Below are 26,143 nucleotides of genomic sequence, written 5' to 3' on the forward strand. Positions count from 1 at the left end.
CTATGATCCATTTTGCCACTTTTCTGCACAATCCAGCAAAGGGGCAAGCAGTACAAAGAAAGAACCCCTGGATGCACAAGCCTGAGCACCATTCAGGCACACTTGCAGGATCAGGAATCTGGCCTGAACTAAAACCCAGGGCCTCCCAGCACTGTCAAAGTGACCCATAATGTGACTGTGACACTGAGAAGAGAAACTTGGTCAGTTCTGCTCAGTAAGTTTTAGCAACATAAAAATAAACCCTGATGATTATATCTCATTAGGATAAACAGTGGGATCTCACATGTAGGATGTCACAGATAACTATGTCTTTTGAGATTGGAAGAAATGATGATCAAGGATGGCCAGTAAAGGCATGTCCAGCAGTGCTCTGCTTTGGGGCTCCTAACTTGTTTTTCTCATAGGTCTTTTCCGAGAAGGATGATTCTGCTCTCCCTGAATAAACTCCATTGTTACATAAGAGAGGCGAAGACTTAACACAATGCCAGCTTTGTGACAGTCATGGGTCTGCACCACTGCAGCTAAGACACAAACCACTCTCATTGAAGGGGCACTTCTGGAATGGTAATTAGCCAGGAGGCCAGGACAGCTGAGGGAGTGCCCCTGGAACCCACTATGCTGAGAGGTGCAGAATTAACTCACTTATTATAATGATATTAAACAGGATAGACAAGACCAACAGGCTAAAGGGAGCCCAGAATTAGGATTCTCTCTGCTTTCTGGTGGTGCAGTAGCATTATGTTAAACAGTAGAGAAACAGAGCTGTAAAATCATGACCCATGAACAGACAGGGGCTTGTGTTCTGTGCTCAGCCTCCCTCCGCTCCTGCCTGCGCTTCCCAAGGGAGTGGCAGTAATTGCAGAGCCTCTCCATTCCAGGCCCTTCCCGTGCACAGCACTGGGGCAAGGCCATGCTCGCCTTCCTGTGCACTGCCTGACACTGGAGAACAGCATGTACCAGCAGGGGCCTGGCAATTCCAGGTCAGGAATAAACAAGACAGGAGGCAACAACCCTACACAGCCATAACAGAGTAAATGAGGTCCCGGGTGCTGCTTCCATCATGTGGAAAGTTGTCCAGACACCTGTCTTAGACCTCCAGTGAGCTGGGAAAAAGGAGGGCTGTTTTCAACCAAGAGTTGAAAGGAGTCCCAGCTTTGCCCAAACTGTTCTGAATTCCACTGACTCTTTCCCAAATGGTTTAATGATACTCAACAAGCAGTGCTGCACAATAATTTCTGGTATCTGTATTATGAAAGATGAAAATGGTATCAACCACTGTTATTTTCACCACTCCTCTACGTGACCTATTTAAGATGACTACCTCAAAGCTGAGAGAAAACACAAGAAACATTCAAAAGCTGAATTAATACACAGCCAATGGATTCTTGCCAGTTTAAATTATTCTTTAGCGTGTTCAGAGATGTTTCAAAGGCGTTCTACTTCACTTCCCGTTTTCTCCCTCTCCCACTTTGGGCATGTCTGCTCTGTATGTGAGGTCCCAATCTTTATCTAGAATATCTGGCATGTGATTCATAGCCTTGGTGTTACATGCAAGTTTAAAGCAAAACTGGAATAATATATAATTCTTCCCAAGGTCAGAGAGCAGCTCAGCTGGTAATAGGGAACAAGTTTTAATACCCCAAATACACTGGAAGCTTACTCTAGGCAAAAAGAAATTCCAAAACTGAGGAGAAGTGTTATAAGTCACAAAATTACATTTTAAAAAGTGTGTATTAATGCTTAAACGCTTGAGGTGAAAGACAGCATCATCACAGAAGAAGACAGCAAACTGTGGTGGTTGAAATGTAACCACTCCACAAAGAGTGAAAAGTGTGTGTTAATTACATTGCATATGTGTCTGGAATCTCTTTATCTCACTTTCTGCTAAGTAGTTACTTTTGTTTAGCCAGCTCCATAGAAAACTGACATCATCAGAAGCACTCAGTGCTGCTGTGAAAGAGCTGTGCCAGTACAGCCCAGGTGACCCGTTTGGTCAACAGAAACCCCTTATCGGATTTCTGCTCAGCCAGGCACCCCAAGTGACCAGCGAACTCCCAATGACCAAATCCCGCAGCACTTTTCGTATTGCTGCGAGTGGTCCTGGAATCTCTAGAGACTAAAGAAAAACCTACACTTCATGAATGTGGTCTTGTTTGACGTTTGTGTACTTGGAGTCTTCCTCCAAGTTATTTTGCAAGGGATTTTTTGCAGTCGTAAACAGAGCATTAGAGGCTGATTTCTAAGCAGTAGTCAACGGGGGGGGGGGGTGATATGAAATAGTTGTAACAACATAAACGTCCTATGCTGTTATTTTACTAGTAGAATTAAAGTAGGCAAGACTTTAATTCTATTTTAAGTAGCGCTTTAAGTATAGAAATATCTGATTTTTAAATCTTTGGAGTAGTTAGTGTTTTTCTCAGTCAATAATATGACGTCTGTGTTAACCTGTAAAGCCCCTGGCATGTAGGAATACGCACAGAAAAATTCGCGTGGTAACACTTCTGAGAACAACATCGTTTTGGTCAGCAGTTCTACTTCAAGCAATAATGGGGGGGGGGGGGGGGAGGGGAATGCTATCCCGAGCCTTCCCTGGGCGCAGGAGTTCCCTGGAGCACCTGCCCCCGCGGGGGGGCCGGAGCGCCGGGCGCCGTCACTTGGGGGCGGCCCCGAGCGCGGCCGAGCCGGGGTCGGGCCGAGGCCGGGGCTGGGATCGGGATCGGGATCGGGATCTGGATCTGGCTGCTCGGGAGGCTCCGGCCGCAGCCGCTCCCGGGTGAGCCCTCGGCGCGGGAGGCGGCGGAGCGTGGTCCCCACGGTCCCGGCTCTCCCGGGTATCCCGGCTTCCCGGAGGCACCGCCGGGCAGGATCAGGAGGAGGATCAGGATCAGGATCAGGATCAGGATCAGGATCAGGATCAGGATCAGGATCAGGTCAGCGGGGCGCGGGCTCGGCGGGTCCTATGGGGTGTTTCAGTGGGGCCCCTCCCGGCGCTGTGGCTGCAGCGCCTGTTGCTTCTCCCCGCTCGCCCCCGCTCCATCCCGCCGGGAGCGGGGCTTTCAAATAGACGCGGCTCCTGGGAGGTAAATGTTTATTCTCGCAGCGAGCCGAGCTCCGAAACTTCAGTCCGCCTGGTAGGTCAGTAAATAAAGCGCTTTAGTGGCGCAGGGCAGTGGGGTCAGCAAGCGCTGTCAGTGATGACACCCAGCTGCAGCCGAGCTCTCTAAGGTGGGAGCCCCTCTTCCTCCCCTCCCCAGGCTTTGACAATTAACTATAAAAAAGAGGTATGTGGGGTGTTGTAGTGGGGGAAAAATGAGGTTGTTTAAAGGATGTTCGGGGAGAAGCAGCTGGAAGGTGAAACTGGCTGTTTGAGCGGTACATAGATAAGGGAGGTAAGAGTATGAGGGGATGTCAAGTGATCTCCAGCCCCATCGGCCAGCACTCACGGTATCGTGCTGCTGTGATAAAAATACCTCCCCATAACACTTGCAAGACGGATAAGGAAGCACCTCCTTTGTGTGCCATCGTTTGCTCAGCTTTGCATGGGGCAGGGTAAGATGCTAAGTACCGATTTGACTGTGCATAGGTGCAGTTCCACATGTGCTTTTGAAGATTTGTATGGGCAACTCTTTGTATGTCCAAAGCCAAAAAGGTTGTTTGCAATTTTGGGTTTTTAGTTTTAAGGTTCTGGCAGTAGGGGAATCGCTGAGGGGTGCTTTTCTGCAGTTGTTTTGTTGGGTTTTTTTAAAGAGGAATATATGAACAAGTGCATGAAGGACTTCATTCTGAAACTTGTATGGAAAGAACAGGTGGGAGAGCAAAGGAAGAGGAATTCCAGCTTTCCACGTTTGTTTATTTGCTTTGCCTGTGTTCCTAACTTTTGCTTGTATCTGCTGTATGAACTTGCTTGAAACTAATGAATCTTTATGCATCTCTCCACCTTTCTAATGGAGTAGAACTCAGTATCTAAGGAAAGTAAAAGGTCAGATTAAGACAAACATAAGCAAATATGGGTTGTTGTTTTTTAAATTATACGGATTTTCTATCTACTTGCTCGAGAACAATAGTGAGGGCCTCTTGAACGTGCAGGAAACCCAGTGTAAGTTAAAGCAGAGGGAGAACTCAGAAGAACCTTAGCTTTGTCTTGAGGACAGGTATAGCTTGGTACCAGAATATGAGAAAAAATAATATGTAAAAATAAAAATGTGATTTATAATATATAAAATAATTTCAAGTCCCCAGTAACAAGATTTAAGCTGAGGAACAGCTCAAGACTAGTCTCACCACTGGCTGGTGAAGTTTTTCTATCTGTTGTAGAGGCACTGACTTGCCTGTAGCTCTTTTGAATCAATGTTAACATCACTTTTGAAAACTTAAATGCTTTATTTACCTAAGCCAGGTAGTAATCAAGTGTCTTGGCAAAATATATAGCAGCTTATCTTTCGCACATCTGGGACTCTGCCCTATGGAAAGCCCAAATTAAAGGGAGGGGGCAGAAACAGGTTGATCTGTGTGACTGAAACATGGTAGGAATGGGGCTGGGAGCATTGTTCCCTGATTCCATGTTCCCTGGCCACCTTCATCTCCAATCCCAGGAAGCAGAGGAATTAGAGGGATGGTGGTAGAGGGCACTGATCCTACCATCCTGATTTCACTCCAGCAGCCCTATCCACATAAAGATAAGCAGGGAAGATGGGAAGGAATAGGTAAAGATGAGATAATAAGAGCTATTTTCCCCTCACTCCTCCCGTATCTGATCTCACTTCATCTTTCTTAACGTGGTACCAGCAGTGTGGAAAAGTGATCAGGGTGGGTGTGTGTATAAACAAAGGGAGAATGTTCTGGTGTAGGCACAGACCACAGAAGTGTTTTCTGGGTTCCTGAATCCATTCTCCCAGTTTTCTGTCGTGCTTGTTACTCTTAGTCTCTTGGTTCCTCCAGACAGCCCATGAAGGCTCTGAGGCAGCAAAGTGTGACTCCATGTGGTAGAGAGTGTTTGAATGGAAGACAGGAAGAGAACAGATGGACAAGAGTAGAGTGGAGACCTTAATAATCACCTTCCCCAAACACTTTGATAGTGTCAGCGAACAGGCAGGAAAGGCAGAGGGAGAATGTCCTATGAGTGCAAAAGAAGGAAAAATGAAACAGAACAAGACCCAGTGAGACGCCTCTTTGTTATTCCATGTGCAGCTCTGCTTCCAGCCCTCATTTACCTAACTCGTTTCCTGTTTGCCTCTTTCTGATCTCTCTCCTCAAAACAAACAAACAAACTCCCACAAAACCCTACAAGGCACTTGTCCCTATACACTGCTCTCACTCTTATTAGGCTACTCTGAGGCAGACCAGAAACTAAGTTCATTTTCCCTGAAGCTAAGGATTAGTTTGAGCTCAGATAGCCTTGACCTAGTAAAATCAGCAAAGGACTGTGCTCATACAGGTAAAGCAGGGCCTCAATGGGCCTCTGCTTATTAGCAAAAAATCCACCTTCCTCTTGTTCCCTTCCACCCAAAAAGACATTTACAGAAATAGGATGAAACCTCCTCCTTGCTTTAGAAGTCTGTAATGTGACGATTTGGTTTATCAAAGCGGAGAATGATGAACAAGGAAATGTGTTTTATGATAATGATCACTCACCATAGGTGCAAAATCACTGAACATGCTGTACAAAGAAAGGCTTTTCTGGGTTTTCCAGAAATAGCCAACAGTGTAGAAATAGCAACGCAGCAGAAGATGACATTGTTTAGGGCAGTAGATTAGAACAGTCAGAAGTCACTTTTCTGTCAGTGAAGTTGCATCATTCAAGTCTCTGGAGATGTTTACCATTTCTGTTTGCCATCTCATCCCCAGAGATCACTTCAACCTCTTTAGGTACAACCTTGAAAATCTCATAAGCTACCGCATAGGGTTTAGCAGCAGTGGCTGTCCCTGGAGGGACACTTGCTCAGTTACCAGAGTTCCATAGATGTGTATGAAATAACTTTGCCTCAGTCAATGCCCCGAAAATTGGGAAGTTTGACTAGTGAGTTATTTTGAGTTCTTTAAATTCTGCCAGTTTGCTTTTGTCTGTTCAATGCTCTCAACTCACCTGTTACTTTGAAGATGAAGAAACTGAGAGTCCCACCTTTGCTCAGTCTGTTCTTTGACTTTGTCTAAGCACCAGCTCCGAGGTGATGTCTTTGATAACCTGTGGCAGGTGGAATTTCTTCCTGTCACACCTTTGCAGTATTTTAGTTCCTCTTTTACACAGATGCACATTAAGCAACAAAATAAAGGCGCTTCTTTTTTTGTAGTTAGATGCCTCTGTCTATGCTTTAGCATGATCTTTTTATTTCAAGTCTCTGTGACCTGGTAACATTACAGTTACCTCTTTTGTTTCCATCTCCATGTGTTTATTTGCTATAAAACCATTTCCCAAGAGCACTTTGCTCTTATCTGGCAGTTCACTGATGCAGAGAACAAAGCAGTTATATTAAAAAGATAATTTCTTTCTGAAATAAACATAAAAAGTAAATCCTGATGGCACTGTTGCCAGTCTAGGTCAATTTGTGTTTATAATGTGCATCTGCCAAGTTCCAGTGTAGTGGTTTAGAGGACTGTAAGCATGACCTGGATTTTAAACTCTAATTTGATAACCTGTGAAGCAAGACTTCATGAATATTGTGTGGTTCAGCAGTATTTCTTCAAAACCTGTGACTGAAACCTGATGAGGGAAAATAGCTGTATATTTTCATACTGATCAAAAAGGAAAACTTGGTATCTTCAAATGCCTAAGACAGGGCATTATTTCTGTCAGATCATCAACAAACAAATGGGGAACCATTAGTGGTTTTCTCAACTCTGTGTATGTGTTAGATAAAATATATTGTGTTTCTATGTTTAGTTGAATTTTCTGGGTTAAAACTGAAGTAACAGGATAAAAGTTGAGGATTGAATACAGGCTAAAACAGAGCACTTTTTAGAGGGGGAAAGATAAGAAACCTCATGGTGACCAGATAGCAGGTGTCATTATTTACTGTTCCGTGAATGGTAAAAAATGGATCTGACTTCCAAAAATTTGCAAGTATGAACTGGTGATTGTATGGGAAGCCTTTGCCATATCACCCAAGGAAATGGTGGCAAATTGATGATGGTTTCCTGAAGTATGTGTGAATTTGAAAAAAACAGATCAGCTGATTGTCCTTCAACAAAGCCTTGAATTAGTTTGGAGGTGTGAAATCAGACTGAGTGCTCAAAGTCAAGAAAAATACAGGTCCAAAGGATGCCTCTGTTACAAGTCTTGCTTATCCATTGCTGACTGTGAGTGTTGTTTTCATCAGAGCAACATAACGTGTATGAATATTCATAGAGAATGATTCACTTGCTGGTTGACTCTTCATACTCTTTAAGATCAACAGATTGTGTGCCAGTTAAAGTAATTAGTAAAGATAAATCTAACATGTTGCATTCTAATCTGGATTTCCAGCACTTACAGTATGGGAACTCCTGTCTTAATTTATCCTCTTCTGAAAACAAGTCTGGTTGGTCTCCACATTCAGAGGTGACTTAGCTGGGAATGCCTTCTTATTTCTGTGTGTGCTGCTATTAAAAAAAAAGTAATTTTATTTCCAATTTGCACTATTTTCAACCCAAACTTTATTTCAGAAATCAAATTTGGACAGGGGAAGATATTTGCCAAGTGTCTCTCGAATGCAGTGAATCATATTTTTAGTCCTTACCAGTGCAGATGGTAGCATCTGCTTTAATAAAGTATAATCAAAACATCTTATTCTAATGGCATTGCAGCAAGATTTATGAGTGTCTTTCTGGGATGTTCATAAACTAATGCACATAATCCAGTCAGCTCCTAAACAGAAGAATTCTGATGTTTCACTCCAGACAAAAAAATAAAAATCTCTAGCAAAGGCCTCGGGAAGATAATCTGTTTTATGTGGAAACAAGCACAAACCACTTATGAAAGTAATATATGTGATTCATATGTGTTGAATATGTGATGTGTTCATTACATCTGAGGAAAAGAAAAAAAATTAGTGAAGTCAGTATTTTCTTTCCTTGAAGTAATCTTCTATAAATAAAAGTACATGTACAAAGCATTCTAGTGTTACTACAGATTATATTAAACCTGGAAATTTCAGTCATAAGCATTATAAATGATAAGTTAAATACTTCTTCAATTAAAATGTTCTTCAATTCAGAAAGCTGAATGTGTACAAAGTAGTAATTTTGCCTGGAACGCTACAGTGGAATTGCAGTCTGCTCTGGCAGAGTTCATATGTATGAAAAGAACATCATATTAGAACCTTTGTTACTAAAAGAAAGGAAAGTTGTTATAACAAGCTTTTGTGCAAGAAGAAGGTCTGTTCTGGCCTGCTTTGCAGAGCATAGTGCTGGTCTGTTGTGAAAAATACTGCATAACCCACAGGAGTTACTCACCCATACTTTGCCCAGTGTGTGCAACATTTCATAATAACTGTAAATCAGGCTAAGGATTAAAAAACTGTTTCAAGAATTGTGGTCCGAATCTGTTTTGCTTTGATTGCCTTCTCCATTTTAATTAGGAAACTTGGTACCATCTTCAGTTTCCTCTGCAGATCCTGAAGTGCAGCTGTTTCTGATTTCACTGGCAAAAGGCAGAGTTTAGAAAACTGCTTTTTTACTTTTTTTTTTAGCATGGGGAGAGGAGTTTGTGTTCAGAGTAAATGGTTTGTCATAAAAGGAATTAATGGTCTAAAATTTAGCTGGGATTCACCAGCCATTTGTAGTTCTTATTTAATCAAAGCTTCTGATTACCCAGGACTAATTGCAAATGGGAGTAGCAGCTGCTCACTTCCTTTGGAAACCCAGATTTGGGTACTTAGAAGAAGAGCTTCCAAATTAGTAGAGACTGATAAAAGTGCCATGCTAGGCAGAATGCCCAGTTTGCCAGGCAGTATGTTCATAAATATCATTTCACTGTAAATGTATTTTATTTGCTTTTCTTAACTAATGAGTAAACAGAACTTTACATGTACATGTTTACAGCACAGTCAGGAAGCAAAACTACCCCTTATCCATAAACACTAATAGAGGAAAAAAATTTCTTCATGATAGGACTCTATTTTAGTGTTTGCCAATATGACCATACTCTTCTTTTCAAGTTGGAATGGACTGGATCTATATTGTTTTGGAATTAATGAAACTGTCTTGAATATTTCCACTTGGAGGTTTGAAAATGACTGAAGCAAAGGGGGCTAAATGTCTCTTACACAGCAAATCAAATTTTCCTTTCAAATTTAATAGAAAAATACAAAGATGTCACAATTACTGATATGGAAGCAGACTTTGATGCATTTTTGGGAAAATTAAATAAACTGAAGAAACTGATAGTGAATTCTGATTCCCTTTTCTCTCCTGAAATAGAAGCAAAAGATAACGTTATCCAAAAGATGGTAATTTTCATACTTCAGTCTTTTGTCTATATATTTTTTTATTTTGATGCAAATGGCCCCAAATGCACGAAACTTCTGAGAAACTTTTGATGCAGGCAAATCAGCTGGTAGCTGTTAGGAATTAAAGGACTTTGCAAGTCATTAGCCTGAAATAATTTCATTTTGTGGCTGTTTTAATAAACAGGTCCAATAAAGGCATTGCTATCAAGCAGTAAAGTACATGATTAAGTTATTACCTCAGGAAACTCCATAGGTGTAGTCACAGACCAAATATGAGTAGTAGGACTTTCAAATAGTTCGAAAAAGCTGCTCTGAGTCTTAACATGAAATACTCTGGAGCAAGACAGGATGTGTAAAAGCCTGACAATCAGCATGCTCCCAGGCATCATTTCTGGTTTTGACAGTGCATTTTATGCCTTCTGGCCTAGCTATGATGACATTCAAAGCCCTTTAAAGTAATACAAGAATTATTTTCCATTTTTCTGCTATGTCAATATAAAGGTGTCTCTTTATTTCAGAGGCAGTAAAATTTGACTAAATTTACAACAATATATTGTTTTGGCTACAGTTATACTCTAGCACTTGCAATTTTTCTATTTATTTCAACCTTATGAAAGAGTTCTTCTTGGGACTGGAAGTAATACAGTAGAATTTTAGCTACAGTGTTATTTTGTTAGCAAATCCTTTTGTGTCATTGTTCACATTCAAGTAGTTAAAATACTTCTCTGGAAAGGAATCTATAGAAATCCTGCATGTGTTCATTATAATAGTTTAACTTGTGGTTTTTTCATGCCCTAAAAATAATGGGAATTCAGAGAACAAAAGGTATCATTTAAATATACCCCAGTGATGAATTGTGCTGGCAGCATCCTGCACTTCAGCTGTAAATATGTACAGAAAACCCAGAAGAGTACTGAGTTATGAATAGGTCTGTTTCTAGGTTCAGTTCTTGCATTCAGGTAATTTGCAAAACTTCCAAAAGCCTTGTGAATCAGGTGTCCTAGCAAACCTGTGAACCAAAATGACTGAATTGGAATATGGTAACTTTAGAGACTCGTAAGGGGAAGCTCGTAAGTTTTACTGAGCAATTAGTCTCTACCTGGAAATGACACATACTTTCAGAGTTTGCAAATTCAAATAGGCATCCTGATGCATGGAACTGGGGCTTTGCTTTTCTTATCTTAGTCCCTTATATCATGTATGATTTATAAGGAGAAATTTACATTGATTTGGCTTATCCTTGATAAGATGATTTGACATGGAAACTTATTCATTTTACATTTGTGTAGAGCTTAGAGTAAATACCTTGAAATGGTTGGCAGACAAGGCAGGATGGGCTTTGTGGATGGCAAGAGCTTGAGAACACCTCTCATAGTTGATACTAAAAGATACAATATATGACAGGAGAAATTCGGGATCTCTTTGTATCCTGTGCCGCTGGAGTATCTACTTTGTGGAAGCAGCACAGTGAGCACTTCAGAACTCTTTTAAAGCCTATAAAAAGTTTTCCCCAGATACTCAAAACTGGATATACAATTACCTTTTTTTTTTTTTTTTTTAAATTATCTTATGATTGCTTAACTTGTTTCACTTGTGGTGATAGAGTCAAAACAGTAATAGTGAACACAGTTGAGTGTGAAATACAAGAACTGAGCACTTGTGTGGGTTTTCAGGGAGGTGAATCCCTTCAGAGCCTGCCCTAAGTAAATATGTGTTTCTGTGAGCAAATACAGCTCCTCTATCAAACAGGTCATTGGGGAGGCCTATATATCTTGTCACAGACTCATTGTGGGCTGCTCCATGTTCCCTCTAAAGCCAGCTTCTGGTTTCAGTGCATGCCTAATCTGTCTCTAGGCATCTTGGTGTTCATTCTTCTCCTTGGATTCACTGGAAAAACAAGGATAAAGGGCGTTGCGTTCTTCTTGCCACCCATAATAATGTTTCTTCAGCTGGGGGATGTTATATGCTTCTCTCACCTCTGTGACTCTTAAAAATATTGAATGTTGCTCTTGGATGTCCAGTTCCTGTTCTGTCTTGCAGCATTACCTCTCTGTATAATGCTTTTTTTTTCAAAATTAGAAAACTGTGTAACTCCATGAAGTATGGGAAGTAATTGTGACAGGAGGCTGTGATTTGAAATTCAGCTGTGGCACAGTGTTTGATACAGACACTTTCTTAGTGTTGGCCAGTCCTGCAGGGAGTAAGGTGTGTCACATTCTGAATAATGGAGGAGCAAAATCAAAAAAAAATGTTTTTTAAATCAAGGTCTAACTTGCCACGAAGAATTTTTGCCTCGTGGTTATGATGTCCAGGTATTGGAATGATGAATTACTTGTCAGCAGAATTGTCTTGTTGAAGTTTTGGGCTTGACATGATCAGTGGTCTCAGACCTAGGGGGAACTTAACAGAGCTTGGGGAGAAGGATGTACCACTGATGGTGGGCACAAAGAATGCAGAATTTACAGGCCACAGGGACTTCTGGCAGAATTCCCAAGATATGGAAGAAAGTAACAAAGCCAACTCAGCAACTGATGCAACTCTGCTCTGTGTGTGGATTGGTCTCTTGCACACCAGGTGAAATAACCTATTTGGGGACAACAGTTACACCTATTCTTTAGGCAGAGAAAGAGGAAAAGCTTGAAAATGTTTTTTTTCCAAAGATATTTTCAATAATCCTCAGGAAGCAACCTATAGAATAATGTTTTGTTTATAAGCACAGGCATTAAACTGACACAGCTGTTAAAATTTATATTTTTGTTGATATGCTGAGTCATGTGAGATGTGGTGCTTTTCACAGTGATCCATTTGCTGTTCCCAGTTTAGCGCTTTTAATCCAAGCGGATTCGATTTTGTTGAATTTGCTGTTTCTAGCACAAGTATGTTTTCCTTTTCTTTGTTTCCCACAGACACTTTCCTCAAAATAGCTACTGAAGCTTCAATTTATACAGAAGTACTTGATACTGCCAGTTCCTGTTAGTATAAATTCAGCATATTTGTAGGCACAGATGCAGGTTGGGTAATATTAAACCAGCCTAGTGATTTTTCCTTTTATTTATAAATTGCTGTACAGAATGTTTCAAAGGGGGAAAAATACTGATATGAAAATAAATTTTGCGAAGTCAAAAAGTTGACTTTTTAGTATACATTTTTAAGCCTTTATGTCTAAAGCTGAGTTTAGGCTTCATGAGAGCCTTCATATCACATTTGTAAAGTTGAGGCAAATTCAGAACAGAGCTTTGTAGTCAGAGTAACCCATGAGTAGATAGTGTTGTAAAAAATACCCATAAGAAATATTTTCCTTCATTGTGTCTGTTGTCTCTGTGCAGTCTAACCCTGACCTCAGGTTTTTTACCTTAAAAATGTGGATGAGAATTGCCTCTTTTGATTGCAGAAAATCAGTTTTCTAGGTCATCAACCCTGCTCTTTGTTCTGAGGTTCTGCTGCAGATAAAAACATCTTGGCTACCTCAGTATCCACTGGTGCCAGTCCCTTCACTGATCCTTACCTATTCCAGTGTCTGCCCGTGTTAAGGAGCATTTAGTCCTCTCCACTCTTCTAAATCTCCAAAGTGAGTTATTTCTGTAAAGATTTGTGGCTTTTACTCTGCATGGAAACATTCACACCTTCACCTGTTCCATCGTGTGATTCTTTTGCGGCATTTTTCTAAAAATCAGAAATACCCTGTACCTCGAACGCTTCCCGTAGCATTCCAAGGGCTGCATGGGCTCTACAAACTCTGCCAGTTGCCTGAGGAGTGTTTGCTCTTTGTTGGCAAGGCAGCTGATCTTTACAATGATCCTCTGTGTACGTCAAGGAATGGAAGAAGTTGAGAAGATTTGAAAATTGGACCTCCTTGCATTTGCTTTGAGATAAAAGATCTTCTGGCCCTGTGTTAGCACTGACCTCCTTCAGTGAAGTAGCTTGCACTTTCACACTAATATTCCAAGTGGTACCTGCAGAATTTAATGCAAAATGTCTGTTTCACAGTGCTTATGTACACTTCTGTGTCCCTGGTGGGATTAGTGCATGTGAAATTAGATTAATGGAGTAAGTTATTAGGAGTGCTTGTTCTGCTGAGTTGGTTCTGTATCATAATGGTAAAGAACCACAGAATCCTAGAGTGGTTTGGGTTGGGACTATAAAGATCATCCAGTTCTATCCCCTCTGCCATGGGCAGGAACACCTTCTGTTAGACCAGTTTGCTCAGAACCCCATCCAGACTGACCTTGAACATTTCCAGGGTTGGAACATCCACATCTTGTCTGGGCAACCTGTACCAGGGCCTCACCACCCTCACAGGGGAAGAGTTTCTTCTGTATATATCCAATCTAAACCTACTCTTTCTGTTTGAAGCCATTCCCCACTGTCCTGTCACTCCAAGCCCTTGTAAAAAGTCCCTCTCCATCTCTCTTGTGGGCTCCTTTCAGGTGCTGGAAGGTTGCTGGAAGGTCTCCCTGAAGCCCTCTCTTCTGCAGGCTGAACAAAGCCAATTCTCTCAGCCTTTCCTTGCAGGGGAGGGGAAATGTTATTTGTAATTCTCAAGGCTTAAAGAGTGGGGTTTTTTCCAGCAGTATAGTTTGTCTAAATTTTCAGGAGTTTTACAGAGGCCAGCTTTGAAAATTTTGCTTATCACATCTACCTAATCTCTCTCAATTTCTTTCAAGGGTTTCTCCTCTGCTTTACTCTAGGGCAGAGTTAATTTGTGCATGAATTCTGTGTTTACTTTTATAACTCCTCACCTTGCAATTTACCAGAGCATGAATTTCCTTTCACGAGGTAGGGGTGGGGGGAAGGTGTGGTGTGAGCACTTTCCCAGGCATTGGAGCTGGAGTTAAGTAACTTCAAAGATCCCATTGAAACGTTGACCTTCATGGAAGCAAATTTGGAGCTGTGACCTTGAGGGCAGTGAGTACCTAAGATTGGAAGGCAAATAAAAAACACAGTTTATTTTAAATGTTAAAATTTTGAGGATCTAACTTTTCTCAGTTGTAAAACTCTCTGAATTAGATGTGAATTGCAATACCAAATCTGACTTTTGTATGTGTTTATTTTAAGAACAGAAATGTTCATGTTTTGGCTCAGAAAGTTTCCTCTCATATATTTTACCAGGTACTGCTTTGTTCAGTCCAAGTTTAAAACCAAGACATTTATTGACCTTGTTGCTTTTTTTTTTTTTTAATTTTAACTAGTTAGCAGCTGGAACTAGTTAGACGACAGACAAGTGAACTAAAATAATTAGAATTTTTGCAGTTAGTACAGTAACAATGCAGTTTTGGTTTTAAGATTTGCAAAGTCAGAAGCTAGAACATTTTTCCTTTATACTGTGTATAACACAGAAAACTTCATATATCTGATAACAATATAAAATCAAATTATGAAGGGCTTTTTTAAGCTTTTATGAACAAAGTTTAAAGCAACACTGAGGAATGAAGGGCTTCCTGCAGTTGCTGGAAGTGTTACAGAGAGGAGCTGAAGAGAGCTCACTTTGCACATGCCATTCTGTCAGCGTCAGCTTTTATATGTAAGGATGAGACTTTGTGCAAACATGAGTCAGGAAATTTGGTTATGGTACCAGTAGGAACTGTAACTTAATACCAATCAGGCCTGTGGAGGAGTTGCTATGAGGTGATTTGTGTTCTAAAGTATCTAGGTATCAGTCAGATTTAGCATTTTTTAAAGGGGGCTTTCTTTTTTCCTTCACCCTCTGTTCCCCCAAAATTGAAATTCAGACTTGTATTAGCAAACTCAACGGATTTATTTTTGAAAAGAGATGTTTGACTTTGCCACTTCATAATGCACTGCATTTAACTATGTTCAGTTCCCTTCATATTTTAAATCAAATTATTTAGCATATTATGTTTAAAAGCATCATAGTTCTTATTGCTTGTCTCTCTGACTTTGATCAGTAGCACAGAAATGTGGTGGTTTTACAGTGCCAGGGTAACACCCAGCTGCTTTAGCTGATTTAGCCAGCTTGTTTTCATCATGTTGTACTAATGCTGTGCTTCACTTAAGGATATCCCCTCTCATAAGGACCCCCAGCAATTTGTTGAATAGAGACTTTAGCAGTTCTACCACCTACCTGAAGTAATTCACTATCAGGTCTTTGAATAATCTATATTCCTCTTCAGAGCTACCCATTCTGCCTTAGTCTGGACACTTTACACTTTCCAATTGAAAAGAAATATTTTTTAATTCCTATTCTAGCTAATCCTAAAGCCCTCTGAATAGTCTGGATTTTACTTATTTCATAATGGGTAGTCAATGAAAGAAGATGTTTTTTGCCTTTCAGCCAATTCCAGTGAATCATATGAAGGGGAAATAGAGCAAGTAGTGTCTGTATTAGGAAATAAATGAAATTTAAACTAGAACCATAGAATGGTGAAAAGGACCACAAAAGTCATCTGGTTCCACCCCTTCTGCCATGGGCAGGGACACCTTCCACTATTCCAGGTTGCTCAGAGCCTCATCCAACCTGGCCTTGGACACTTCCAGGGATGGGGCAGCCCCAGCTTCTCTGGGCAGCCTGTGCCAGGGCCTCACCACCCTCACAGGGAAGAATTTATTCCTGATACTAAATCCAAACCTGCCCTCCTTCATCTTAAGACCATTACCTCTTTTTCTGTTGCTACTGCCCTTGTGAAAAGTCCCTCTCCAGCTCTCTTGTAACCCCTTTTGGCACTGGGAAGTTGCTGGAAGATCTCCCTGAAGCCTTCTCTCCTCCAGGCTGAGCAACCCCAACTCTCTCAGCTGTCAGATAAATAGGATTTCTGGCTGGATAGCCCTGGAGGATCCTGCATAAGTAGCATTCCTTGGGCAGTCATTCTAGTGATCATCAGAAGTTATTCCCTGGATTGTTAGTTAGGACTAAGGATTATCTTAATTAGAGAGTTACGGCAGTCTCTGAAAGGCCAGGATCCACCTGTGTATTTATAATTGTGTAGCTGATGGTGCCATGAGTTGGAGGGATGGATCAGTGGCTGTGCTCCTGTGGGGTGACTGGATGCTGCACAGTGTGGCTGGGGGAAAAGACAGGTGGGAAAGAGAGAGGGTGGAAGTTGGGCACATTTCTGCATTCCAGGGCAGCAGTCATCTTGCTGCTGAAGGAGAGCTTGGAGGACTTCAGAGGCTTATCCAAGGCACTTGATATTTCATTCTGCCTTTATGTACAGAGCAAGGTAATACTTGAATCTGAATATTTAAACAGTTTACAGACATGTATTTATTCATCCCAGGAAAAAAAAGGTGGTGGTAGTTAATTGTTACATGTGTCTGCTAAGTGTAAGATGAATTTGTACGCCACACACAGGAGCTGGATTTCTGGAGTTTCTGTCAAAAACCACACCCCACTTAATTGATAAACTTGGTAACCTCATTATTATGAGAAACCTTGGGAAAACATCTGAGTTGCCTAAATTCATATTGTTCATATTCTTATCTCTGGGTAGCTGCTGGTTCAAGCCAGCCATGAAAGATTCAAATTTAATTAAGGGTTTTCATAATTCTGAAGAACATCTTGCTCATAGTGAAATGTCTGTTAAATATTACGTTTCTTTTGGACACAGTAAGTTGTAGTTTTACATACAGAATGTAGGTTAAGAAATTTGCAAGGGATACTGGCTCTCGGAGCACAATAGCTCTACCAGAGATTTTTCATTTTATTTGAAATGCAAATCTCAGGTTAGGAGTTATAGTGTAAAACTAGCTTAGCAAAATAAATTTCAGGGATTCAGACCAGTTTGCTCTGTCTGCACTTCCTGGAAGATCTCATTATTTTGGCAATTACAACAAACAGGTTTGCAATATCTCTGTGGGCAGGGCTCTAAATTAGTATGAGCGCGTGGCTTAGAAGGGATGATAATAATTTAGACTTGTCTGCTTAACAGTAAAACTTCAGCTATTAATATAGCATTTTTACTGATCAGGGGAAAAAAGTAAATTCTTGTCCTCCTAGAGACCTGAAAAGGTGAGTAGCCTGGTTCTTGTATTTTGCTGGCAAATGAATTAATCTAATAAGTCCTGAAGGTTAGAATTGGCTAATATTAAAGCTTGTACTGTAATGTTAGAGGTAGCTTTTGTTCAGTCCTTGCCAAAGCTGAAAAAACTTGGGTTTTTTAAAATATATGTATATATTTACATAAGTAAATAAGTCATGGTGTTCTGCATCTGTTGAGGTCATTCAGGAATGAAAACTAAGAAAGGAATTGTAATTGCCAGCAAATAGATGGATCCTGTTTGAGGGATTGATACAGTTGTCTTGTTATTTAATAATATTTTAAAAAGAACCCATAGTTGAAGATGTTTCTATAGAATTAGATCAGAAATGGTAGCTGAAAGCCCAGGAGATCTAACAAGCTCTTTTCATAATACTGCTCAGAACAGCCAAACTGTAAGAAGGGAGTGTCTGGGAAAGTAAGACTTGCCTGGAGCACAAGCAACAGGTCTGTCTAGAAAAAGATGTCAAGCAAGTCATATTACATTATCTCTCTGGAGCAAAGAACATTGCTTTTATTAATAAATCGTTGTTTGATCAGCAGGTTTTGCTATAGCCTAATGCAGTTAGGCAGCAAATACGCTGTGAGCACAGGTGAGAAAACAGGCTGGCTCTGGAGGCCAGGAAGAGATAGGAGACTTTCTTCTGGTGAAGTTTTTCAGCAAAACTTTCTGGGTTTTGCCAAGGCTTTGATGGGAGGTTTTTCTATAACTGAATTTTCAAGTTTGCAATGTAGTGTATCAGCATTTTCTGTCCCTTTGTCACTACAGGTGATGAAATACTATATCAGATGGTAAGAAGAAATGCAGTCCTGCATTTCTTGTTTGAGCAGCCATGTACTGCTGCTCCAGCCCACGGAGCAGTAGCTGTCATCACAAACAAGAGCATGGAGTGCAACCTAGAAATAGAAACTCTATACTATATTTAGCATTTTTCATTCTTTTACTCTCTTCTAATTCTGAGCCAGAAATCTGCTGCCCTGATTTCCCAACACAGCTGGTGGCCATGCATTTCTGGGGGAGCGGCTAGTAGCCACAGCTTCGAGGAAGCCCCGGTGCCTCTCTGGCAGCTCTTTGCTGTAGGTGGATTTCCTGTCACTGAGGTGATTATTACCCGGGGTATGGCTGCTTTGAACTAGAGGAAATACTGCGGGGAAGGAGGATCATTGCAGCTGAGAAGTCTTTGGTGGCCTGTAATGTGGCAACAGAAGATGGAAATCTCCCAAAACCTGACAAATGGAAGCAGCAGGATCAGAGGGAGTGTCTGTAAAGTTCACGTGTAAAGGAAAGCGCCCTGAAATTTTAAGTTTGTATCAGCTGACTTAATGACTTTCCAGATTATTCCAAGCAGAATTTATGTTATTTCCTTACCATTAAATGAAATATTTGGGTGACATGTACTTTGGTTAAATTTAGCATTGTTCGTACTTAAAAGATTATTTTGACAAAAACGGAGGGACCAAAACCACCCCTTCATTTCCATTAATCTTGGCCTTGGGCGACACTAAAGATGAGGCATTCTCACATTGCTCTTCAGATCAATGTGATCTGGAGTTAAATCGTGGCTTACCCACTGTGACAGGCTATAAAAGGCAGAGTTCAAATTAGAACACTGCAGTTTCTGACTCATTCCTGCATCTGTCTCTCTAGATAGTGGGGTGATACACGTTAACCTGAATGAACATAGGATGCTGCTAATACAGAGGTTTTATTAACAAATTAGCTTTCTTTGTGTATGTTTCCCCAGCACCATGGAGAAAAGCCCGTGTCTCAGGATTCTTAGTTTTCAAGAGAAGAAAATAATTTTGATTTGATAGTACAAATTTTCATTGTAGTATTTATTTATATTGAAACTACTTGAATTCTTAGCACATGTAATCCCGTGATAATAGAGATTAGTGGCATTTCAGCTGCGTTGGAATAATAGGCCCCACAAATATAGGCCCATTTCCTATACACTTAGCCACAATTGGAGTTATTTGAAGGATATCCCTGTCCATAGTCAGACAGGTGTCCTTTGTGGTGCTTACAAAGCTGTTAAAATTGAACAGTTTTTAATCACAGCTCTTAAAACTTGCTGTATAAGAAGACTGAATGTCAAAAGACTGAATTGCGGCCTTCATGGAAAAGAAATCAAAATACTGTGACTCTTTGTGGCCTTTGTGAGTGCTTTGAGTTGTGTGTTAGAGCTCTGGGAATCACATGCACAAGAACAATCCCTGTTTCCTCGCTGTGTGGGCACTGGTCTCATGCTTCAGCAATGAAGTGATGTGCAAAAGGGCCTTATTCCAGAGGGGATTTTCACTGGCAGTGAAATGGACTGCATAAATTCTTCTCTCCTTTGAAATGTCATCTGTTGGCAACAGCAGCTGATACTTGACTTAGAGTCCAACAACGCTAACTCACAAGCAGAGACTCATTCTGGAAGGTTTTTCTTGTTGTTGTTGTTACCCTTTATGTCAGATGGTAGCATGAATGTATTTAATCCTGTTTTAAAGCAGCAGCAGTAACTTCAGAGACTTCATACCCGGGGCATTTTGGTTATTTGAACAGAAAGAATTGTATTTTCAGTGTGATGAAAGCTGTGGTGGAAAGATTGAATGGGGATAGAGAAAGGAGGAGTAAAAACTATTTTAGGACTACCTTTACTCTTAAGGCAACAATCAAAGAGCAGAGCTCCTACAGATTTCTGCTTATAGACTAGACATGTTTTGCCCCTGTCTGCATTCCTTCATTGAACCTTAGACAATCTTCTTTTTTTCCCCAGAGAGGAAAAGGCTGAAATACACTGAACTTTGAATCTAGGAAACCATTGTTAAGGATAATGAGCAGGGGAATCTCAGTCTTCCAGTACTTGAAATTCTTTGGGTTTTTTTCACTTGCATTTCACCATTTTAGTAAAATGTCTTCAAAAAATTAATCAGAACACCCAAGTCATCTATCAAGAATGGGAACAGCTTTGTTAGTTTTTGTATTACTAGGCTGTGTTTTTGGTAGTGTGGACTTTCATTTGTGTGGCTTAATGTATAATGTGACAGTGAAATATATTTTCTACAGGTTTATGTAGTGTAATGCACATGGTTTATTCTGTCTTTTCAGTCGAGAGAGTAAAGATCTGAAGAAATTCCAGATGATGGCTTCTGATGCCAGTCATATGCTGGAAGCAGCTTTGGAGCAGATGGATGACATCATTGCAGGTACAATAATGCTTTGTTTTTCACCATACTGTCTTGAGATTTAACTATGTCTGGTTTACTTTTTAATAATTATTCTCAATTTGTCAAATTCTCTGACATGCAGATGTCACTATTAACAATCTGGTTAAAACTCTGTGGGGAAAACTGAAAGTAAAATAAAGGAGGAAACCCCACAATTTCCCCTCAGAGTTGTGAATACTGGAGCAAGAGAGATTTGCTTTGCTAAAATGCTATATGGTAACCTAAACACATCCTCAGCCATGTGGTAACATTCCATATTTTATATGTCAGTTTTTTATTTCAGTGTGTCTTTAAAAAAAGTTTTCACCAAGTCTTCTGGCTGATTGGATAATATATAACTGCATTTTACAAACATATGCACATATAGATATATAAAAATATACCTTATTTTCTTTAATTATGATGTATGTATTTCAAACAGCTTGCCTATTAATTATCTTCATGGCCTCTATTTTGTTGAATTTTATATCCAGAAGTGGAGCTGTGAATTTTTTCACACTTCTGTCCACTAGAAAGGCATATGATGCAAGAAGAACTTGCTGTCTTTTGGTGCTCTCATGGCAAGGCAATTAAAAGATTCTCTCTCACCATTACAGCATCCCAGAAGAGAAGTTAATTTCTGTGGTTAGGCCTTGGTAGCCTTGGGGTCTGTGCTCACACACCATTCAGTAGGAGCTCCTAAAAGGAGTGTCAGGGTAGGGCCATGATCTCACTTGTGAACGATGGGAAAGAATTCACTAAAGCTTTATGAATCTAAGTAGTGACACCCAAGCTGAGCCTTCTTCCCTGGTGATGAAGACGATGAAATCAGCCTCTTGTTGCTGAAGTTGTGCTGCTCCTTGATCTTCTTCCTGCTTTTCTAGTGAAGCTTTATGTCCAGAGACTAATTTGGAGCTTTAAATGCCACCATCAGACTAGCCATGACCAGGCTGGAAGTCATTATCCAGGATTTTTAGTTTGAACAATCACTAGGGTTTAGTTTGTTTGGTTTTTGCATCCTCACGAGACTCTTCACTTTATTCTAAATGTGCAAGCTTTAACAGGCTGCTGAGATATACAGAATTGTAAACATGAATATGGGATTGATATAATCGAAATAACTTTTCACCCTGATGGAACAAATTCCAGGCAAGTAGGAAAAAATCACACCTATATTTCCTTCTCCTGAATGCAAAACTTTATTCTAACAAGATTTTAACCAATGGAAGTTAATTGGGATGTTATTTTTTCACACCTTAAAAAACACGTTAACAGATGGGGAAGCACTGAACTTCCTTCAGATGTGTAAGGAGAATAAGAAAAGCAAGTCCCAAACTATGATTGATAAACTAGGGACCTGTAATTCTTTTTTAGCTACTGTAAGCCTTGGGATGCAATGGAACCTGTGCTCCGAAATCACCTGCACACAAATGCAACTCAGTGTCTCTTTTCTGTGGTGATTTATTCATAGCTCAGCACACACTGGTGGGGTATCATGGATGCACTGGTGGTTCCACTCCTCAGAAAAATCAAGAGAATAAAAAGAGAATCACTCTCTTTAAATTGATTTTCAGAATTGACCCTTATTTTTTTTTTTCCAGGACCTGTCAGTTGTGAGGCCGGGTAAGACAGTAGGTGTTTAGTGTTGGGTGTTTTTTTTCATGGTATGGAAAGATAGCCTCATAATATGTGACATAACTGATTAAATGGCAATATATGACTGCCTAAGAAAATCCTTTTTTTTCTAAGTTTCATGCTAAAAAAAAATTGAGGCCAGAAGGTGGCTTTCATTTTGTTTGTTTGTTTTTACTATTCTTTTCCCTGCTCTTTTTTCAGATTGCTTGTGCCATGCCATTTCAGGGTTTAATCTTGACACGCAAGGAACAGAATTAAATTTTGCCAGGCTTTCAAACAACTTCACATTTACCCCCATCACTTAGCTGTTGTGATGATGGAGAACAGTGATGCAGAGAGGCAAAGCAAATGCTGGAAGAACTATTCAGTGGAACTCAGCTGATCACAGCTGTTCAGTGGTGGTGATGGTGACCAAGCTCTAAACTAAAAAGATTCAGGCATGCCTGTGGCATGTGGAGTTTATTTCCACAGTGCATGGGTAGCTCACGAGAAGATTGGCAACCTCTTCAAGAGAGCTGACCTTGTGACTTTGCATTACTTACATTTTCAGTCTGATGTCCACTGATAGGCAGTATAACATTGAAAACAGGCTTATACAGAGATATCTAATGGGAGAAGAAACAAAGTATTTCCCAGGCAGTGCTTCTGTCAGACCTCATTGATGTTAATTGAATGTTTCCCATACGATTTCAGAGTTATATCTACCTGCACTAATAAAGAAACATATTGATTTATTGCTTTACTTAGTGAAAACTCAATTGTTTGGAAAGGTTGTTTACCTTATTTCTTTATTATTTTTCTTTGCTAGGAATAGTTAAAACTTTTCAAGACAGATTAAGTCTGTTGTCATTCTCTTCTAGCCAATGTTCTGTGTGTTCCAGAACTATTTCTTCAATATTCTGGTATGATTGAAGGACCAAGTACATCTGCTGGAGTCTGTACGTGGATACAGCTATTATCCCAATTTGTCTGAAATTGAGGAACAGAATGATTATTCAAGTTTGATTCTCCCTAATTCAATCCAGTAAGCTTCTGTATGCAATTTGGGCAGGGACTGGAAAACAGGAATGGTTTCTTGTCCTGCATGGTGGAAGAAAAAATAAAGTAGAAAACCCCTCTACAAGGATGACTGTAAGACTTTACTGAAACAAACCAGGTCTGAGATTGCTTCAAACATGGGAAAAATCATCTGTACAAACGTAGCTGCTCTTAGAGTCAGCTGGAAACAGCAAAAATCGACTGCTAAGAGCTTGTGCTATTTCAATTAGCTGTATCCAGATTCTGTGGACATGTCCAGGATTCAAAGACCAAGGTTAAACTTCATGACTGATATAAACTTAGGTAGCTGATAAAAAAGATGTCTTCTTTTGGAATGAGAAGCCACATGCTTCTCTTGGCCTCAGAAACTTCGTCTTCAGGCACAAAATTAGTATTAATCCTGTTTTAGAGAACTGAGAAACCCAGTCATGTGTTTCTGATGTTGCTTAACTTTTGAAGCTTAACATGCAATACCAGCATCCTCTCTGTTTAAGGAGAAAGCAGTCTTCATATCTTTCATTCACTTTATTATCATCAAAATATTACATTGTGGTCTTGTCCTTTAGGATAAGAACTGGATATATGCAAATATATATTACAACTCTTTACACATTTGCACTTTCAGCCTTCCCTTTCCTATCCCTTGCTCCAAGAGGTAACATTCTCTCATGCATGATTCTGATTAATCCAGCCAAGGAGTCCCACTGTAGCCTGTGCTCATTCCCAGTGCAACACAAAACATATTAGTGCTCAGACTGCATGAGGGCAGGATTGTGAGGCAAGATTAACAAATTGAATTTCACTGGGCCTGATCCAATTTGACAGATAGGTCAGTGTTCCCAAGTCTTTTATGCTCTGGTACATCTGTACTGATAACCCGCCCTCATAGCTATATAAATTAGGCACGCTAAATGATTAGCCTTATTTGACTAAAATAGCAAAAAGGGCTAATGTGATTGTCAATGAACATCACTGAGCCATTAGCTGGAATGACTTGCACTCCAGACAGAGGCTTCCTCTAAAGAAAGCACCATCTATCAGAGCCGTCTACTCGTTCTTTATTTGAGGTGCGTGACTTTGGCATTGCTTCCTCTGAACTTTAACCAAGTCATTACTTCTCCTTTTATTCAGCTTGTACCTGTTTATTAAAATATGTTTCTTTATAGGACTGTAGATTTTGGTTATTTTTCTGTGCAATATAGCCTAATAAATTAATGCAGTTTTTATTTTACAATTATTTTATATCAAACTGCTTCTCTGTCGTCAATTTGTAAATCCATTATTTCTCTTTGTGATTAGTGACTATTAATTGTAAGGTCTAAAAACTCCTGTCACAAAATAGTCTGCTGCAGCTCCAGATCTCTTCAAATTCACTAAGTTATCGGTGTAATTATTGAGTTTCCTTTTAACCAGAGCTCCTGCAATCATTGCTTACTGGAAAATAATGAGAAAGTTAAATATGCTATCACATGGGTATGTACTGATATTTCAGTATTAGCACAGAAAGATTAAAAGCTAAATCCAATTAAAAAGTTGGGCCAGAAATTGTCTAAGGAGTATTCATGTTTGAATTCTCTTCTCCTGAGTTGACAGAATGTTGGTGTTCAGTTCATGGCTGTGGCTGCTGTGTTAGAAACCCAACCACTTTCACAGCCTTGCTGGAAAATGGGCCTGCAGAGAAAGTTGTGCTTAAGAGGATGAGCAAGGTTTTAGTTCATGTTTAATGTATTTTCCTCAGGGGCTCTATTGGCCGGAATTTGAAGGAGGACCTGTTTGTGGGGATTACTAAATCTGCTCTAATAAGTGATTAGAACTTGGATTCTAAATGCAGGAGTGAACAAAAAAAAAAAAATACTGACAGTCATTTGAACTCCTTTGGGTGGATTTTAGCTTTTGTGGAATAAAGTTTTCACTGAGTTCCTACATAAATAAAAGGAGAACAGAATATTTCCTGGTGACCTCATCCTTTACCCTTGACTGGCCACATGTCATCACAGGATTCATTCAGTCTCACAGCACTTTAGCTGAAGAAGATGGACACTTCTGTTCTGCTTCATGGGGGATTGAAATTGTCCAGACCAGACAAATTAATCCTATTTTTCTGTGGTGTGTGTTGGGGAGGTGCTGGTGGGGTTTATTTGAAGTACATGCTGGGTGATATGCAGCTGATGGGCACAGTTGTGCCTGTCTAGAATGGCTAGAAAATAGCTTCTGTTTTTACTTTTCAGTTTGTACACTTCCAGGTGGTTTTACATTTTTATCACTTAAGTCCTATTCAAGGTTCGCAATACTTTCAAATTCAGAATTTGGTCTCTGCAGTAAAGGTGTATAACTTTTTCTAATTCTAGTAGGAATCTTTGTAGAATTTCACTTCAGAGCATTGAACTGACTGTAGCTAACACAATGATGAAAAAAACAGAACAATTTAAAAACTGAGCAGTTTCCTTCATTGTAGATCAGTGTAATTGGACAACAACAGTTGCAGTGTCTTTTTTCCTTGCATCTTCTAAATAAATTACAATTGTGTTAAAAGGCTTTGCTTCAGTTATGATTAGTGCATTTCCTTTTCATTTTCTGCTCTTTTTCAATCCATGATTTAGGGTTTTTTTTCTGAACCAAAGAAATAATATATCTAGAGCACTTGTTTATCTTGTTACTGCTGTGCATTAAGTAAGGTGAGCATTTGTGAAGTTATATAGTGGCTTTTTTAACCATTAAGTACAGTGTGTTTATGCATAGATCTTACAGCAATAGAGATATGAAAAAGGAAATTACATAGAAAATTACTTGAAATGAGGTCTTTGATAGAGAAATATGTAACCTCCTGTCATAACAGTTCCAGAAAATTATGTGTCAAGA

At 39.9% G+C, this 26,143-nt stretch overlaps 1 protein-coding gene across 2 annotated transcripts in view; it reads left to right on the forward strand.

Annotated features, from left to right (window-relative positions):
• The first annotated feature begins 2,703 nt into the window (after positions 1–2,703).
• PPFIBP2 (PPFIA binding protein 2) overlaps positions 2,704–26,143 on the forward strand; it is a 92,872-nt gene continuing 69,432 nt past the window's right edge. The window contains exons 1-2 of one of the 2 annotated variants that reach the window (XM_069016562.1): positions 2,704–2,930; positions 20,514–20,611. In XM_069016562.1, coding sequence (XP_068872663.1) covers positions 20,545–20,611 — 67 coding nt within the window. In that variant the 5' untranslated portion in view covers positions 2,704–2,930; positions 20,514–20,544. Of the gene's footprint in view, positions 2,931–3,397; positions 3,550–20,513; positions 20,612–26,143 lie in introns of those variants that run through there. The other variant, XM_069016565.1, reaches the window with a different exon arrangement.

This window comes from Aphelocoma coerulescens, chromosome 5 (genome assembly GCF_041296385.1).
Source record: "Aphelocoma coerulescens isolate FSJ_1873_10779 chromosome 5, UR_Acoe_1.0, whole genome shotgun sequence".
Classification (NCBI taxonomy): domain Eukaryota; kingdom Metazoa; phylum Chordata; class Aves; order Passeriformes; family Corvidae; genus Aphelocoma; species Aphelocoma coerulescens.